Raw genomic sequence first — 18,372 nt, 5'->3', positions numbered from 1 at the left:
GAGAGAGAACCAGCCAGGGGGCGGGGTCTTTCAACAACTACTTTGTGCACCTTCTATTACTTTAAGGGTTAAATAACCGCTTTACCTTTTTTGACAGCTGCTGGCTGACATTTTCGTCTTATATATATTTTTGTGAACATTTCTGCTTTAAGGGTTAAATAACCGGATTTACCTTTTTTCGTCAGCTGCTGGCTGACGTCTTCCTATTTTATATTACAAATATCTGTTTCCTATTTCTACAATTATATACAGTTTTATTCCTGACTTAATGCTGTTCACTCACCACATTTGGCCATTTCTTTCTTCTTTTTTCTGCTCGCGCTTCTCTGACCAGTTCACCCGCTACAACTATCTCTTCAAAGTGTCCATGCCTCTGCCTTGTCCATTGCTTCTTTGGTGTCCATTTCTTCGTGGTGTCCATGGCTTCTTCCCCCGGTTCTCAGGTCCCTGTTTGGGTGCCATTTTGTTGTGGCCCAGCATATCTCAGCCCCAAGCCATGGTAGCCATGAGGTTCGGCCTGAGTGGGGGAATGTGGACTTGGAAACTCCTAGCAACCCAATGGCGATAAAGACCAAACACAGGCATCTTGTCATCTTTAGAGAGCTCTCAATTCCATGCTGCAAAACTGGAGTCTCTTGTTTATTCAGCATCTTCTTGGCTGTTTTCTAACCATGCTTCCATGACCACAAGGTTATTTCTCTCCTCCTGACCTCTCCCTGCTAGATAGCTCCTAACCCTTTGTTCTCACTTGTTACTTACACACCCCACCATCCGCCCAGGTGCAAGCCTATTCAAATGCTTAGTCCTGTAGAGATGCAAACTAGGGGACATTCTCCACTGAGGCCATGTCATTCAATAGCAGATTAGCTCGAATCTGCAATACAATTGTAGGCCAGAGCTGAACGGGAGGTTTGTACCTCAAGATACTTCTTAATGACATTTCCTGCCCCCCACAAGAAATTTCACATAAATTTACATAAAAGAATTCTTACACACTGTATAAATAGTACAACTGTCAATAGTTTTAAATTTTGAGAGGCCAAGTCAGAAATCAGCACTGTAGGGAAAGATTCTGCAAAACCTTACCAACTCCTTTCTGCCCCTTCTTGCCTCTTTCTGTGTTCTCTTTTTGCTTTCTCGGCCTCTGTAAGACAAGTAAGTTGATCCTTTTTCTCCCATAGAGCATCATTATCACCCTTTCATTTGCCTTCTATTAACTCGGGTATTTGATCAGATGCTTCCTTCTTAAAAGTTTGCTGTGGTTGTACTGTAAAATAGCGCCCTTTGTTTATAGCTATAAAGGCTACTTGATGGTTTGTTTCTGTTTAACTTATGTATCCCTCATTGGAAGGCAAGCTTCAGACATCAGGAAGTGTGTCTCTTTTGGTCATTATAATATGCCCAGGTATCAGATCTATAGTAGACTCAGTGAGTCTCTCACCTTGTGGCCCCATGCTGACACTGTCATCAAGATCTTACTTCCAGTGAGTTTTTAAAAAACTTTACTAGAGAAAGAGTCTGTCCTCTGAGAAAAATTACCATGCTACCTGTTAACTCTGGTAAAATGTTTTCCCTTGATACTAATGGTGTCAGTAATGCAGGAAAAGAATAGCATACAACATAGCCTAGAATTTTAGTCAGAAGTTTAGTAATTCTGAAAGACCCCTGGAAGCTCAGGTCCCCAGGATCTCACCCCAGGACCTCGGCCACCCCAATCACCATATGGAGGCGGAAACTTGATGCAAACAGCAAGAGGCTTTATTGAAATTGTTTAACGAGTTAACCCCATGTTAGCTCAGGCCTTTCATCCACCCGCCATGTCGGATGGCCAGAAAGACGGCTCGAAGCGTCTGCATAGAGATCTTATAGGGCAGCGTAAGGGGAGTGTCTAAGGGTACGCACAGGCTCAGGACTGGTGTGGCTCCAGGCTTGGAGGGTTTGCCCTGCACTGATTGGTCAACTGGTTGTTATTGCCCATAGGCCCTCCCAGGGTGGTTGCTATGCTCTGCAAGTCATTGCTGTGCACTTGTCTGTAAAGCACACCCAGAGCCATAAAGCATAGCACCACCAGCTAACTTCTGATTGGTTCCTTGCCACGAGGCAGGCATCTGACCTCCTAGTGAGCAAGACAAGGTCAGACAAGCACGTGTTACTGTCATGGCTGCCAAAATGGGGAGCTGGTCCCTTCAATTCAACCTAAGGGGATCTCTAATTACACCATACTACTTGGATAGTTTAAATGAAGAAACCATCATGGTTTCAGTGTGTGCTAAAAAATGTCATGGAATGTTTCATTTACTCCATAAAACATAGCTTTTTAAACTTAAAAGCATAATGTAGGCAAAAATCTTTTTACAAACAGAAGCAAATTATTTTCTGTAATCAACTGCTCATACTGTCTTTTGAATATCATATCTGTCCCAGGCCTTTATCCCCTACATTCTGTTTCTTCAGACCCATGGTACCCCTCACCTGGATTATAATATAAAATACATTAATGTAGAGTACAATGGAGTCAGAACTAGATTGACCACAAATAGTTTATTAAGAAAGTGCTCACGAGATGGAGCCAGTCCTGTTCAGCCAGGCGGGAGAGGGAAAAGAAGGCCACATGTGTGCGTCCCTGATATTTAAAGCCTTGCTACTTGCTGACCAAGTAGCAGCACCTGTGCCAGCCCCCAAGTGGGTGTGGTCAGCATTTCCCCTACAACACATCTGTAACTTTTCCTCATTCTTATAGCCACTAAGGTCATCTTTCTAAAATATAAATCACCTATATCCTGTACACCTTTAAACAGTTCCCAAGACTTTTATGTCAAAAGATAAAGACAGGAGATGGAGAAAGGGCTCAACAGTTAATGGCACTTATTGCTCTTGCAGAAGACCAGAGTTTGATTCTCAACTCCTAAGTCGGTGGCTCACAACAAACTATAACTCCATCTCCCAGGTATCCATTGTGCTCTTCTGACCTCTACAGGCACCTGAACCCACATAGGAACACGAACACACACACACACACACACACACACACACAGGTAGGGGTCAGAGGAGAACTCTTCTTCCACCATGTGGGTTCCAGGTTATCAGGCTTATTCATAAAACCTCCCCTTACCCAGGGGAGCTGTTTCACCACTCATAGTTAGGATGTCAACTGTGTGACTATACAGATGCCACATGAAGACTGGCATTTTGGACATTTGTTACTAAGGAGCATACTCAATCAAAGTGGGCTTGAGAGAGGGTTGTGTAAGATATTCACTCCATAGTTCCCAGGAATGCCTGATCAGCACAACTTCCATATAACCTTTCCTTTCTTGTCTTCATCCCTGGAAATCCAGAGCATGGAAATCCAGAGCAAACATACTCCTAGGCATAGATCTGTGATTTTTATACATGTGGTAAACTTGAACTCGATACACTGTAGGAAGAAAGGCATTCAGTTTGAGTTAAACTAAAAACTAGTGTTTGTTTGTTTGTTCTTTTCCTTTGTGGAAGGTAAAAGGAGTGAACTATATGAAGAAAATTCTTGATTCTCCATGTCCCCAAACAATGCACTTAAAATTCGCTGCTGCTTACAACCTTGGAAGAGCTTACTTTGAAGGAAGAGGTGTGAAACGATCAGATGAGGAAGCGGAGAGGTAATATTCCCTGAAAGTAAGAGTTGGTGCTACTGAAAAGTTGGGACAAAGAATAACTTTCCTTGTTTTCTCTTAGATTGTGGCTGTTTGCTGCAGACAACGGAAACCCAAAAGCTAGTGTGAAGGCACAAAGTATTCTAGGACTGTATTATTCGATGAAAGAGCCCAAACAGTTAGAAAAGGTAACTTCCCCATCCCACCTTAAAATTGTATTTATTTTGGTACTAGCAAAATCCCAGCCTTGCCTGTGCTAGGCAAGCACTAGAAACTGAGCTATATATCCCAACCCTCTTCCCTTTAACACTAGCATTATATCTAGATTCATAATCATTTCACCAGTTCTTTTCAGAGAAGTGACTGCAGTGTAGGCTTGGAAACTTACATTTCCTGACCAATGTAGAGGAAGCTCATACTTGGGGATCTTGTCTTTGACTTTCCATCACCATGAAAAGTATCTGTCAGAGCAACTTATTGCTCACCTCACTGTAACCATGAAGCAGGGGTGGGAGGAGTGGGGGGAGAAAGAGAGGGAGGGGGAGGGAGAGAGAGAATGCTTTTATCAGTGGGCTTCCCCCAACTCCCCCTTTTGTCCCATCCTGGTCCTGATGCTACTGAATGGTGTCAAGCCCACCCTACCCTTAATCTCCTTTAGAAACCCCTCACATGGATACACAAAATTGTGCTTCATACCCTCAGGCTTTCTTAGCCCAACCAAATTGACAGTCAAGATTCCTCTTCAAAAATCTCAAAGCTCAGCTCAACCCCCTCTGCCCATGTGTAAAAATGCTGCCTCCCCTGCTTTTAGCAAAGGAGACTGTGGATGTGAGAATCTGTTGTCTGCTAGAAAAGATTACATCAACAAGGCACAGCACTGCACAAACTAAATGAAGGGGCATATTCCCGAAATAATGGCCAGAGTCATTTAAGCTTGAATAAAGTCATGATTCCTTTGATTTGAGGAAGTACTAAATGACCCTGGTGAATAAAATACAACGGGAATTAAAAGTTAAAGCCACTGTATTTCTGTGAAAATACAGTCTCACAACAATAATTGGAAGGAAATGCTACAACAAGAAGGAAATGTAAGGCTGAGTCCTACTGGCCAGTGAAGAGTTAATGGAAAATTCCTCAGAGGCAGGTAACAGCCAAGAATGTTCCTCAAACATCTGAGCAGCCACTCCTAATGTCTTTAAATCAGATTCAGAGTGTTAGGCAAATGGTCAAATGATATTGGGAGCAAAGCCTCTGGGCTGATCCGTGAATTACTCTAGGTTAGGATGAGGTGGGAAGCCCGGCTCTAATAGTGGATGGAATAGTGGGTGGCACTATTCCTTAGGCTCTGAGACCACATAAGAAACAAAAAAGCTGGACTAATGGGATGGCTCAATGTTAGATGTGCTTGCCACCAGGCCTGATGACCTTGAGTTTGATCCTCAGAACCCCCATGAGAAAGAAGAGAACCGACTCCCACAGATCACACACACATGCACACACACAATAAATGAATAAATGTGAAAAATAAATAGAAATGAGCACTGCAGCTGAGCAAGTCCGTTCATCTCTCTGCTTTCTACTGGGGATGCAATGTGACCAGCCATCTCAAGCTGTGATGTTCCCAAGTGGTGGGCTGTACCCTTCTCAGACTGAATAAACTATTCTGTTCCAGTCAGGTATCTGGCCATAACAATGATAAATGTAACAAGTGAAGACAATGTTCAGCCTAAGTTGTTTCTAATCTTGGCAGCCAGCACCTCCAGAGATCCAAACAAAGCTCTGCTATGATTTGAGTTAGACGCCTATGTTTGAACATTTGGTCCCAGCTGATGGCACTGTTTGGAAAGTTGTGGGATCTCTAGGAGGTGGAGCTTGAGGTTTTATAGCCTGGTGCTACTTCCAACCCACCCTCTGCTACTGTGGAGGCCGTGTGAGCAGTCAGTTACCTCATGTTCCTGTTGCCATGCCTTCCGTGCCATGAAGGAGGGAACCATGAGCCAAAGTAACTCTTCTTTCCTGAAGTTGCTTTTCATCAGATGTTTGGTCATAGCAACAAGAAAACACACACACAGGCTCTACCCTTTTCTTTAGCATAACTGTGATTTGCTGAGTGCACTTCCTTGAAGATGCAAACCTTCCCTTAGTTCCTAGTTTTTTAGTTCCTTAGTTCCTCCATTTTTACTGTCAGACTTGCAAAGCTTGAAGCACAAGACAGTGGGCCTTCCTCTGCCATAAACAATGCTGGCCTGTGAAACTCACCTTGGCTCTTTGAAGCATGTAGATTCCATGCCTGTGTAAATATAGTGAAGGGTATTCCTGGGGATCTGTCAATATAATCATACAATTGTAATTAGAACTTTTTCTTTCTAGAATCTCTGTATAACTTCATCCTGCAGATAATAAAATGAAATTGTGATTTCTCAGGCATTTTTCTGGCATTCGGAAGCTTGTGGCAATGGAAATCTGGAGTCCCAGGGTGCACTTGGTCTCATGTACTTTTATGGACAGGGAATCCGCCAGGACACAGATGCTGCCCTGCATTGCTTACGGGAAGCAGCTGAACGTGGGAATGTCTATGCCCAGGGGACTCTCGTGGAGTACTACTACAAGATGAAGTTCTTTACCAAGTGTGTTGCATTTTCCAAAAGGTGACTGACTGTCTTGGTTCCTTTTGCGTTATGTTGCTATCCCACCATCACAGATGGGCGGTTTATAATGAATAGAAATTGTTTCTCACATTTCTGTAGCTCAGAAGTCTGAGATCAAAGTTCTGTGAAGTTCAGTTGGCTGGTGAAGCCTGCATTCTCCAGGGGGTATCGGGAATGGGGTGGTTGAGGGTGAGGGGTGTTGTATCCTTATATGAAGGGTGTCAAAGGTCAACCCCTGCCCCCAAAAGGCTGTGTGCAACCTTCTATAGAAGGCCCTTAATCCCATGAATAAGGGAGGCCCTTGTGACCTAAACACCTCTTAATCTTGTGACACTGACAATACATGAATGTTTCAGTGGACACATTCAAGCCATAATAATACTTGAATAATTAGTAGAGGTATTTCCAAGTAATTCAAGTACTCGGTGCTATGCCATATCTGTCCAAGAAAATTTTCTTCAGGGTTGAAATGACAACTGCTCAGTGACCTTAAATACTCCAGTGCCACTGAGAACTGAAATTTTAAAGCCATTAAATTTTAAGTGAATTACCAGTAGGGCTAGTTCTGACCATATTGAAAGGACAATTCTATATATTCCACCTTCATATTTTAGAGCTGTTAGCTGAAGTGGGTTTCTTGGTGTAAAGTGACACATTAGAAATGCATATTAAGAAATCTTAATCTCTTCCTGTATTCCCCAATCACATACTTCTATAATTGTGTGGTTGAAATAAAGGTTCATGATTGTGGTATTGTTTGGGGACTTACACAAATGTTTTATGAATTCTTTGGAGACTTTTCTGAGTCCACAAGGCTCCATTCTGCTGCCTACATATATTTATCCATACTGTACAAAAGTGGGAACAGAACAGGACAAACAGTCCATGGCACTCTAGAAAAACTACCAGACTATGGGTGTGCTGCCCATAGTCCCAGACATGCTCCCAACCCCCACCTCAGAGAGTGACAGAGATGGAGAGAAGATGAAAGCAAGAAAGAAGCCCCCCCCCAATCCCCAGACATCTTAGCTTCCAGGCAGCAGGCCACCGAAGGAGCAACCTCTGGTATTCCCAGCAAGTGCCCATCCTGGCTAATATTCTGGACAGTTCTTAAAATTTTTATTACATCAATTTCTTTGTTTGTTGTGTGTACATGCCATGGTATCCATGTGAAGGTCAGAGAGCAACATGGTTGGATCCTTCCACTAGGGGGGTCTTGAGGGTTAATTTAAACTCAGTTCCTCAGGCTTGGTGGTAAGTGTCTTTATCTGCCAAGCCATCTCCCAAGCCTGAACAGATCTTTAAAATTCTTAGAACTTTGCATCATTTTCCATATTCTTATTCCTCCTAACACTGTAGCTAACAAGAAGTTGACTACATCTCCTCACCTCCTCACAAATAAGTCCGGATGTTTGTGCACAGTTTGCAAAGGCTGGCTCCTTTTCTATTGCACATTTTTTCAGGATAAATACTCTAGTTTTTTATAGTGTTAAAGTGGGCCTGTGAGATGACAGTCTAGATATAAAGTTGATATTTCAGTAGATGACCCAAGGGTGCCATGGTTTACAGCAGCTTGGATCCTGGGACCCTGCTTAGGGACAGTGAGGAAATGAAGAGAGGACAGACACATAGACACACGTATAATGAAGCCAGGCTCTGCTACCACCTCAAGCGGAACCTCACTGTGTTGTTTTGGTTGGAGCTCTCTGTAGGGAGCAGTCTCCAGCTGCAAACATCTGGTAGGAGGAAGCTGTGGTTGCTACTCTTTGCACACACTGATCAGTTACCCACAAGCACTCATACTCGAACTCCCAAGAAAAGCTTTGCCATTTCCTTCTAACCTGGCTCAGCTCTACCGATTGTCCCATGGGTCTGAGGCCTTGGAGTTCCCAACATGGCTGTGCCCATGTTAAACTACACATTCCCTCAGGACTTCATTCACTCAGGGCTTCCCCTGCTCCCTACACAAGGGGACACGGGATTCTTTTTATCCCCTACTCAATAACACAGGATTCTTTTCATCCCATACTCAATTTTTCCACAAGATGATGATATGCTTAAAATATTAATAAGAACAAAATTTCTCTAATGGCTAATCCCTATGACATTGACACAAGGATGCTGGGATCTAGTTCATCCTTCTCTATTAGCAGATTGTATTACATAACTTCGTCACACAGCAAACTTCTCAAAAGGTTAGGGACATGGCTTTGAGCATGGAATTTCCACAGGTTGTTCTGTGAAAACATAAACCATGGCTGATATCCTTTTAAATTTCGAATCCCTTTAGGATTGCAGACTATGATGAGGTTCATGACATCCCCATGATAGCCCATGTCACGGACTGTCTCCCAGAGTTCATCAGCAAAGGCATGGCCATGGCATCTTTCTACTATGCACGGTGTCTCCAGCTTGGCTTGGGCATTACGAAAGATGAAGAAGCTGCCAAACACTATTATTCTAAAGTAAGCCTGGGGAGGAAATAGAAGTTGACCTACCTAGAAACCACTGCCCCTTCCTTGAGAGTAGAACAGCTCTCTGCAGTTGTTTTCCACGCCTGTGCAGAAAACAGGTCTATGGGTCTGGGCAGGTTGCATCTGGTAGGTTCTTATCAGTGTAATTAAGCTCCAATGATAAAAGTCTCATTTTAATGTATATTAGTCTCCTTAAATTTGCTGCCACCTGCAAATTAAGGCCTACCATTGCTTTTAGCACCTAAATGTTTGTGTTCTCACCAAACCAAACATATATATCCTACATCTTCATTCTAATGTTGTAATTAAATGAAGGTTTTAAAGCAACACACTCAGGACAAAGTTTTGTGAGTATAAAGTTATCAGTAACCCTCTCTCCCATTTTAATTCATGTGGTCACTTTCAGATCTAAGACTTTTCAGTGGGGCTGGGAAAGAGGGCAGGGATTGTAATAGTAACTGCAGTGAATTTTAAAAACTGTGTATGCTTCCATGACATTCATGAGCACAAATTAGAATGGCATCATAATTAACTCTATGTGGTTCTGTGCTCATAGGTCTTGCTGTGTAGCTCAGGTTGGCCTGGAACTCATGGAAATCTTGCCACTTTTGCCCCAGAGATTCTAGAATTAGAGGCTAGTGCCAGGCCTGATTTTGGAAGAATTAATTCATAGTCTCTGGGAACGGGTTACCTCCATACCTGTCAAAGCTCTCTAGAGTATTTCAGTGTGCACCCATGTTTAGAAACTCTGAGCTATTGTGTTTTAAACAGATTTCTAAAGTAACAAATACAGCAATGCCAGGGGTATTTACTGCCACACCATTCTTTCCATGTAAGGAATGAGTGTGAACGAAGGAACTTTTCAAAAAATATAAGCCTTTTTGCACTCTACTAATCTTCAAAACAGTTCGATTTCATGTTCTAGATTATCCACAGTGTGCTTTGTAGATAAGTATGGGAGAAAAAATAGTTAAAATGACCAATATTTGGTATAAACACCCTGAGAGGGCAGTAAACCAACAGCTACATGAGAATGGTTTTCCACCCATTGGGAGTTAGTAGCCCCATTGCTGTGTACCGACAGAGAGACACAGAGAACACAGTAACTGTTAGCCCATTATACACCATGGAAGAGACTGGCAGAGTGGAAACAGAGGCAGCAAACTAGTGACGTCCTATGGGGTGTGTGGAAAAAAACAGGGTATGTTTCACTGAGAACTAAACATGAGAGAGTCCTGACAACAGTGGCCACTGAACTGGAGTGTCCTGCACAAACGAACTGTGGCAGGGAGGGAGGGGACTTGGAGCTACACCAAAGGCAGGCAGTAAGTAAGATGCCAGAACCTTGTCTGGTGTCAGCACTCACTGTTAGGCATCTCTACACATTGTGCATTCTCCCAGGACCCACAATGTTTCTAAAGTATGTGGAGGGAAATTTCAGCTCAATGCAAGAAAGAGCCTTTTGACTTTACTGTTTCAGAAACAAATACAAAAGTTTTCTCTTAGAAGGTAACAACTTCTGGCTTGTAGCAAGAAGCTAAGCAAATAGTGAAAGACCAATGTCCTGTGAAGTGAAGAGACAATTTCTGCTCGGAATGGTGTTTGTACCAGATAACCTTTGATGTTCCTGCCAAACATTTGACATTCTAGAATTGTGTACCTTATTACTATTTAGGCATAATAAAACTAAATATTTACAAATCCAGTTATAGATTCTGCTGTTCGCATGATAGACCAGCTTGAGACCACATGTTAATAACTTCTATTTCTCTTAATAAATTTTTTAGTTTTAATTTTAAAATTATGTGTGTCTATTTTTAAAAAAGAGAAGAACCAAGCAATGAGAATTTATCAACTACCCATCTCTCTTCTCTCTTTAAGGCTTGTCGTCTGAGCCCTACATTGGCGGATGAGCTTCATTCATTACTTATTCGCCAAAGAATTTAGCCCACAATGCATTTCAACGAAGACCATCAATCCTAACAGATACATCTGTTATATACTGCATCCCATTATATTATCCAGGGTACAGAAACATTTCCTTCATTCTTATATTTGTATTCTGTCATTTGTACGGACCAAATTTTGGACACCAATCAAATTGCTGGGAAGAGCCCTCAGAGACCCACTGCTGAGGCTACAGAGTGGCCTGGACTGCCCTGAGTTTGAAAGCATGCCGAGAGAAAGTACCCCTTTGCCTTATTAAATGCAATGTCTGGAACAACTTAGACTGATTGAGTGTTGTGGTTTCCCAAGTACACGTGTTGCCAACTTAGTTAAAAACATCCTTTATATTTTCTTTGGCATTTGTTTAATTTTATGAATTTTGCTAATTTAAAAATGTATTGAGTCGCCTGAAATTTTTCACAAAATTAAATGAAGATCAAAGAAAATTTAAAGACAGGACTTCCAGATCCTTTATGTAGAAAGTGCATAGCGTTTCTATAACTTATTAAAAGAGTCTTACAGATAAATGGCTAATTTGTAAATTTCTAAAAAATGGAATTAAGAAATTATTTAGCACCATTTCCCTCCAAATGTGCCCTCAGAGAACTTAGTTAAATGAGTAAAACTATTGTGACCCCCCCAATAAATATAAGAATTTTAGCAATATGCTTTTGTTTGAATCTATTTTCTACATTTTTTAAATGTTAGAAATATGAAAAGAATCTCACAAAAGTCATTAACCAAAGGACTACAACTAAATATTATTTTGTAATCCAACCTGAGGAAACTCACTTTTAAAATGATTATTATTTTTAAAGTAATGTTTTAAGTTAGCACACAAAGAAATGATTTCACACGTGTCACTACACTTTGACTCCTGCCCTCCCTCACTGCCCTCCATCCCTGGAGATCCCACAGCTATCCCCTTTCCTTCCCCAGGTAGTCTCCTCCTGTGTGTGTGTGTGTGTGTGTGTGTGTGTCATTTTTTTGAGACAGGGTTTCTTCGTGTAACACCCTTAGCTATCTTGGAATTCTCTTAGTAGACCAGACTGGCCTTGAACTCTCAGAGATCTGCCTGCCTCTGCCTCCCAAGACCTGAGATTAAAGGCATGCGCCACCACAACCTGACTCCCTTCTCTGTATCACATACTTTAAATTACTTATTTCCCACCTCTTTTAAGATCCCTTCCTCTCCTTGTATGGTCCTTTATTTTCATTTTTAAAAATTTTAATTAGAAAGAAAATTATTTTACATGTCAATCCCAGTTCCCTTTCTCTTCCCTCCTCCCCTGTCCACCCCCCAACTAACACCCTACATATCCCATACCCTTTCTGCTCCCAAGGGAGGGTGAGGTTTTCCATAGGGGGTCTTCAAAGTCTGTCTCAGGGAGCATCCCTTCATGTGTGATGAGCTTCCAAAGTCCATTCCTATGCTAGGTATAAGTACTGATCCACTACAAGAGGTCCCATAGATTTCCAAGGTCTCCTCACTGACACCCACATTCAGGGGGTCTGGATCAGTTCCATGCTGGTTTCCCAGGCACCAGTCTTGGGACCAAGAGCTCTCCCTTGTTCAGGTCAGCTGCTTCTGTGGGTTTCACCAGCCTGGTATGGATCCATTTGCTCATCAGTCCTCCTTTTCTGCAACTGGATTCAAGTTCAGTTCAAGGTTTAGCTGTGGGTGTCTGCTTCTACTTCCACCAGCTGTTGGATGAAGGCTATATGATGTTATATGGATTACTCATCAATCTCATTATCAGGAGAGGGCATTTAAGGTAGCCTTAGATTGTTAGTTGGTGTCATCTTTGTAGCTCTCCAGACATTTCCCTAGTGCCTGGTTTCTCTTTAAACCTATAATGTCTCCCTCTATCATATTATCTCTTATCTTGCTCTCTTCTGTTCTTCCCTCAACACAACCTCCCTGTCCCATCATGTCTTCCCCACCCCTCCTCTTCTCACCTTCTCATTCTCCTAGTCCCCCCACCCCCATGTTCCCAAAATGCTCAGGAGATCTTGTCCCTTTCTGCTTCTCCAGGGTACCATGTATGTCTCTCTTAGGGTCCTCCTTGTTTACTAGCTTCTCTGGCAGTATGAATTGAAAGCTGGTAATCCTTTACTCTATGTCTAAAATCCACATATTGACTGGGTTACCTCACTCAGAATGGTTTCTTCGAGTTCCATCCATTTTCCTCCAAATTTCAAGATTCCATTGGTTTTTTTCTGCTGAGTAGTACTCCATTGTGTAAATGTACCACATTTTCTCTATCCATTCTTCAGTTGAGGGGCATCTAGGTTGCTTCCAGGTTTTGGCTATTACAAATAGTGCTGTTATGAACATCGTTGAACAGATGCCTTTATTATATGAATGTGCTTCTTTGGGGTATATGCCTAAGAGTGGAATTGCTGGATCTTGTGGTAGACTCATTCCCATTTTCCTGAGGAGTCACCATACAGTCCAATGTGGCTGTACAAGTTGGCACTTCCACCAGTAGTGGAGTGTTCCCCTTTCTCCACATCCCCTCCAGCATAAACTGTCATTGGTATTTTTGATTTTAGCCATTCTGACAGGAGTAAGATGGTATCTCAGAGTTGTTTTGATTTGCATTTCCCTGATGGCTAAGGATGTTGAACACTTTCTTATGTGTCTTTCAGCCATTTTAGATTCCTCTATTGAGAATTGTCTATTTAGTTCTATACCCCACTTTTTAATTGGATTGTTTGGTGTTTTGGAGACTAGCTTCTTGAGTTCTTTGTATATTTTGGAGATCAGCCCTCTGCCAGATGTGGGGTTGGTGAATATCTTTTCCCAGTCTATGGGCTGTTTTGTCTTGCTGACTGTGTCCTTTGCCTTACAGAAGCTTCTCAGTTTCAGGAGGTCCCATTTATCAATTGTTGGTCTCAGTGTCTGTGATACTGGTGTAATGTTCAGGAAGCGGTCTCCTGTACCAATTCATTCAAGGGCATTTCCCACTTTGTCTTCTAATAGGTTCAGTGTGGCTGGTTTTATGTTGAGGTCTTTGATCCATGTGATTTGGACATAAGTTTTGTGCATGGTGATAGTCATGGATCTATCTGCAGTCTTCTACATGCAAGCATCCAGTTATGCCAGCACCATTTGTTGAAGATGCTTTCTTTATTCCATTGTATAAATTCAGCTTGTTTGTCAAAAATCAGGTGTTCGTAGGTGTGTGGGTTAATTTCAGGGTTTTCAACTCTATTCCATTGGTCTACCTGTCTATTTTTGTGCCAATACCAAGCTGTTTTCAGGACTATAGCTCTGTAATAGCTTGAAGTCAAGGATGGTGATGTCTCCAGAAGTTCCTTTATTATACAGGGTTGTTTTGGCTATCCTGGGCTTTTGTTTCTCCATATAAAGTTGAGAATTGTTCTTTCAAGGTCAGTGAAGAATTGTGTTGTGATTTTGATGGATATTGCTTTGAATCTGTAGATTGCTTTTGGCAAGATTGCCACTTTTACTATGTTGATCCTACCTATCCAAGAGTATGGGAGATCTTTCCATTTTCTGGTAATTTAATTTCTTTCTTTAGAGACGCAAAAGTCTTACAATACAGGTCTTTCACTTTTTTGGTTAGCGTTACCCCAAGGTATTTTATGTTGTTTGTGGCAATTGTAAAGGGTGATGCTTCTCTGATTTCTTTCTCCATCAACATGTCGCCAGTATATAGTAGGGCTACAGATTTTTTTTAGTTAATCTTGTATCCTGTCACTTTGCTGAAGGTGTTTATCAGCTGTAGGAGTTCCCTTGTAGAGTTTTTCATGTCACTTATGTAAAATAACGTATCATCTGCAAATAGTGAGAGTTTGACTTCTTTTCCGATTTCTATTCCCTTGATCTCCTTTTGTTGTCTTATTGCTCTAGCTAGAACTTCAAGGACAATAATGAAGAGGTATGGAGAGAGTGGACAGTCTTGTCTTGTTTCTGATTTTAGAGGAATTGCATTGAGTTTCTCTCCATTTAATTTGATGTTGGCTGTCGGCTTGCTGTATATTGCTTTTATTATGTTGAGGTATTTTCCTGTTATCCCTGATTTCTCCAGGACCTTTATCATGAAGGGGTGTTGGATTTTGTCAAAGGCTTTTTCAGCATCTAGTGAGATGATCATGTGATTTTTTTCCTCAGTCTGTTTATATGGTGGATTACATTGATGGATTTTCATATGTTGAACCATCCTTGCATCCCTAGGATGAAGCCTACCTGATCGAGATGGATGATTTCTCTGATGTGTTCTTGGATTCGATTTGCCAATATTTTATTGAGAATTTTTGCATCAATGTTCATAAGGGATATTGGTCTGTAGTTCTTTCTTAGTAGTGTCTTTGTGTGGCTCGGGTATCAAGGATATTGAAGCCTTGTAAAAAGAGTTTGGCAATGACCCTTCTGCTTCTATTGTGTGGAATATTTGAGGAGAATTGGTATTAGCTGTTCCTTGAATTTCTGGTAAAATTCTGCACTGAAGCCATCTGGCCCTGGGCTTTTTTTGGTTGGGAGACTTTTGATGACTGTTTTGATTTCATTAGGGGTTATAGGTCTATTTAAGTTGCTTATCTGTTCTTGATTTAATTTTTATAAGTGAAATCTGTCCAGAAAATTGTCCATTTCCTTTAGATTTTCAAATTTTGAGGAATACAGGTTTTCGAAGTATGACCTGATGATTCTCTGGATTTCCTCTGTGTCTTCTGTTATGTCCCCCTTTTCATTCCTGATTTTATTAATTTGCATGTTCACTCTGCTGTTTGGTAAGTTTAGATAAAGGTTTGTCTAGCTTGTTGATTTTCTCGAAGAACCAACTCTTTGTTTCATTGAGTCTTTGTATTGTTCTCCTAGTTTCCACTTTATTGATTTCAGCCCTCAATTTGATTGTTTCCTGGCTGCTCCTCAGGGGTGTATTGGCTTCTTTGTGTTCTAGAGCTTTCAGTTGTGCTGTTAATTCTCTAGTGTGATTATTTTCCTGTTTCTTCATGTGAACTTTTCTTTTTATTCTGTATGTTTGGTGTTTTGATTATTATTTGGCGAGGGGAGTTCTTTTTGTGGTCCAGTCTATTTGGTGTTCTGTAAGCTTCTTGTACTTTCATAGATATATCCTTCTGTAGGTTGGAGAAGTTTTCTTCTATGATTCTGTTGAATATGTTTTCTGTACCTTTGAGCTGAATTTCTTCACCTTCTTCTATATCTATTATTCTTAGGTTTGGTCTTTTCACAGTATCCCATATTTCCTGGATATTTTGTGCTAGGGATTTGTTGGACTTATGATTTTCTTCCATTGATGATTCTATTTCCACTAGTGTGTCTTCAACTTCTGAGATTCTTTCTTCCATCTCTTGTATTCTGTTGGTTATGCTTACATCTGTAGTTCCTGATCATTTACCTAGCTTTTCTATTTCTAGCATTCCCTCAGATTGTGCTTTCTTTATTGTCTCTATTTCAGTTTCTAGGTCTTAAACTATTTCCTTGAGAGATCTGTTGATATCTTGTATTTTTTGGTTTGTTTTTTCTTCCATTTCTTTAAGGGATTTTCTCATGTTCTTTTTGAGGCCCTCTACCATTTTCATGAAGATGTTTTTAAGGTCATTCTCTTCTGCTTCATCTGCATTGTGATGTTCAGGTCTTGCTGGTGTATGGTCCCTAGTATCCAGTGATGTCATATTGTTTTTTTTCTGTTGTTGAATGTTGTTGTATATTGTCTTCTTCCCATCCTTTCTTCCAGTGGGTGTAGCAGGAGTCTCTTCCTGTCCTGGTGGGTATGGGACCCTTCTGGTAGATGCAAACAGTTCCAATACTCTGATGTCTGTCCTGTTCTTGTGGATGGAGGCGGGACTGTTACTGGGGCCTTGGCAGTCTCTGGGTGTGTTGGATCCCGCTGTCTAGTTTGGATCCTATGAGCAGACCCTGGGTGTCAGGTGTCCCCAAGCAGGGCTGCAGAACCCGAGCCGGAAATAGCCCCTGGGCTCCCTTTATTTTCAAGAGCTATAAACGTACACACAGAAATAAAACTCTGATCTACTCTTGCGCATGCGCAGGGACACACACACACACACACACACACACACACACACACACATTCAAATCTTGGTTCCACATGAGAGAAAACAGTTTGCCCTTCAGAGTCTTATTTCATTTAACATAATGACTTCTACTTCTTCCATTTTCCTGACATGTGTTTCATTGTCCATTATGGCTGCATCAAATCCCATTGCATTTGTCTCACATTTTCTTCGTCCATTCATCTACTAATGGACAATTAAGTGGGTTGCACTTCTAGCTGCTGTGAGTGGTGTGAAGGTGAATATGGACACTTATCTTTGTAGCACATTGACCCAAATCCTTTAGGTACACACCACGAGTGGTATAGCTGGTGGTAGTTTCCTTTAGCCCATCTAGTAGGATGGATGCTTCTGGTTTTTAGTGCTTAATTTTTGCAGTTTTTTTTATATATTTTAGATATTAAGGATATTACTAGTTGGTAAATTTTTCCCCATTTCGTAGAGTGTGTCTTCACTCTGATTATTGTCTCCTTCAGTGTGGAAGAACTTCTAAGTACTTAAGAAATAAATTAGCCAACATTTTTCCACATATTGGTGACACATGTCTAAATATGTGTCAAAATTAAATTAGCAGGCTAGGTGGCAATCAGGAGGCAGAGGCTCAAGGATCTCTTTGAGTCTGAGGTCAGCCAGGGTTATAGTGAGACTCTGTCTCAGAAGAAAGAAAGAAAATTTAATTAGCCACAAACTGTCTTACTGTCCATGAAATATGCGAAAGAAAATATCACAGTGAAAACAAAGGTCCACATGCTTTAAATTGTGTAGTGGTATATTTGTGAAATGTATTAAAAACAATGGATCTTAAAGATACCTTAATCCCTGCCTTTTGTCAGCGTATTAGCTGGTGTGACTTTATTTTATAAATCTTAATGTCATTTTCTTTTGAAAAATTAAAATTTATTTTATGTTGTATGGTGTTCTGCCTACAGGTATGTCTGTGTACCACATACACATGGCTGGTGCCAGTGGAGACCAGAAGAGGGCATTAGATCTCCTGGAGTTGGAGGTATGGATGGTTGTGAGCTGCCACGTGGGTGCTGGGAATTGAACTAGCGTCCTCTGGAAGTTCAGCCAGCACTCTTAACCACTGAGCCATACAATTTGTCATTTGCAATGGTGGCTAAACATAAACAAAATCTGTTAGTGGTGAGAAAATGGGATTTCTATGAGGTGGCATCTGCTAGAGCTGCTGCAGAACAGAAAGCCTGGCCTTCGTTATGTACTCATGTACTCACATTCATTGAACTTTGTTTTATATAAAGAGAAGAAACAGTTGTGCACTTCGGCAATCTATAAAAAAGTTACAGATGTCACCAACCCTGGACACAAGGCCTTTTCCTCTGTAATAGCTACTAAATACTCTATATTCCCTCCCCACATCCTGTTCAATATCTCAAGCCTAGCAGATTATTATAGCAACTTCAAAATCTTTCTCCAAGCTTGCCTTTTTCTAGTTTTTCTATTAAACACACACACACACACACACACACACACACACACACACACACACACACACACACACACACACAAATAAATCCTTTAATACCAAATGTGGTGATGCATACCTGGAATCCCATAACTTGGGAGGCAGAGTCAGGTGGATTTCTA

At 41.2% G+C, this 18,372-nt stretch overlaps 1 protein-coding gene and 2 long non-coding RNA genes across 3 annotated transcripts in view; 1 reads left to right on the top strand and 2 right to left on the bottom strand.

Annotated features, from left to right (window-relative positions):
* Nucleotides 1-486, bottom strand: part of LOC113832788 — a 1,657-nt gene extending 1,171 nt beyond the window's left edge. The window contains exon 1 of the long non-coding RNA XR_003480255.2: nt 284-486. This is a non-coding gene — a long non-coding RNA (uncharacterized LOC113832788). The remainder of the gene's footprint in view (nt 1-283) is intronic.
* The window catches only part of Lrp2bp (LRP2 binding protein), a 20,192-nt gene extending 8,855 nt beyond the window's left edge, over nt 1-11,337 (top strand). The window contains exons 5-9 of the mRNA XM_035452925.1: nt 3,496-3,638; nt 3,715-3,820; nt 6,057-6,280; nt 8,571-8,745; nt 10,636-11,337. Of these exons, the coding sequence (XP_035308816.1) occupies nt 3,496-3,638; nt 3,715-3,820; nt 6,057-6,280; nt 8,571-8,745; nt 10,636-10,701 (714 nt within the window). The 3' untranslated portion in view covers nt 10,702-11,337. The remainder of the gene's footprint in view (nt 1-3,495; nt 3,639-3,714; nt 3,821-6,056; nt 6,281-8,570; nt 8,746-10,635) is intronic.
* On the bottom strand, nt 2,122-18,372 carry LOC118239681. The gene is made up of 3 exons (XR_004772470.1): nt 18,330-18,372; nt 5,892-5,956; nt 2,122-4,121 (listed from the first exon to the last, which is right to left on the bottom strand). It is a non-coding gene; the product is annotated as an uncharacterized LOC118239681 (long non-coding RNA).

Source organism: Cricetulus griseus, assembly GCF_003668045.3.
Source record: "Cricetulus griseus strain 17A/GY chromosome 1 unlocalized genomic scaffold, alternate assembly CriGri-PICRH-1.0 chr1_1, whole genome shotgun sequence".
NCBI lineage: Eukaryota > Metazoa > Chordata > Mammalia > Rodentia > Cricetidae > Cricetulus > Cricetulus griseus.
This window is presented reverse-complemented; position numbering and strand designations above follow the sequence as displayed.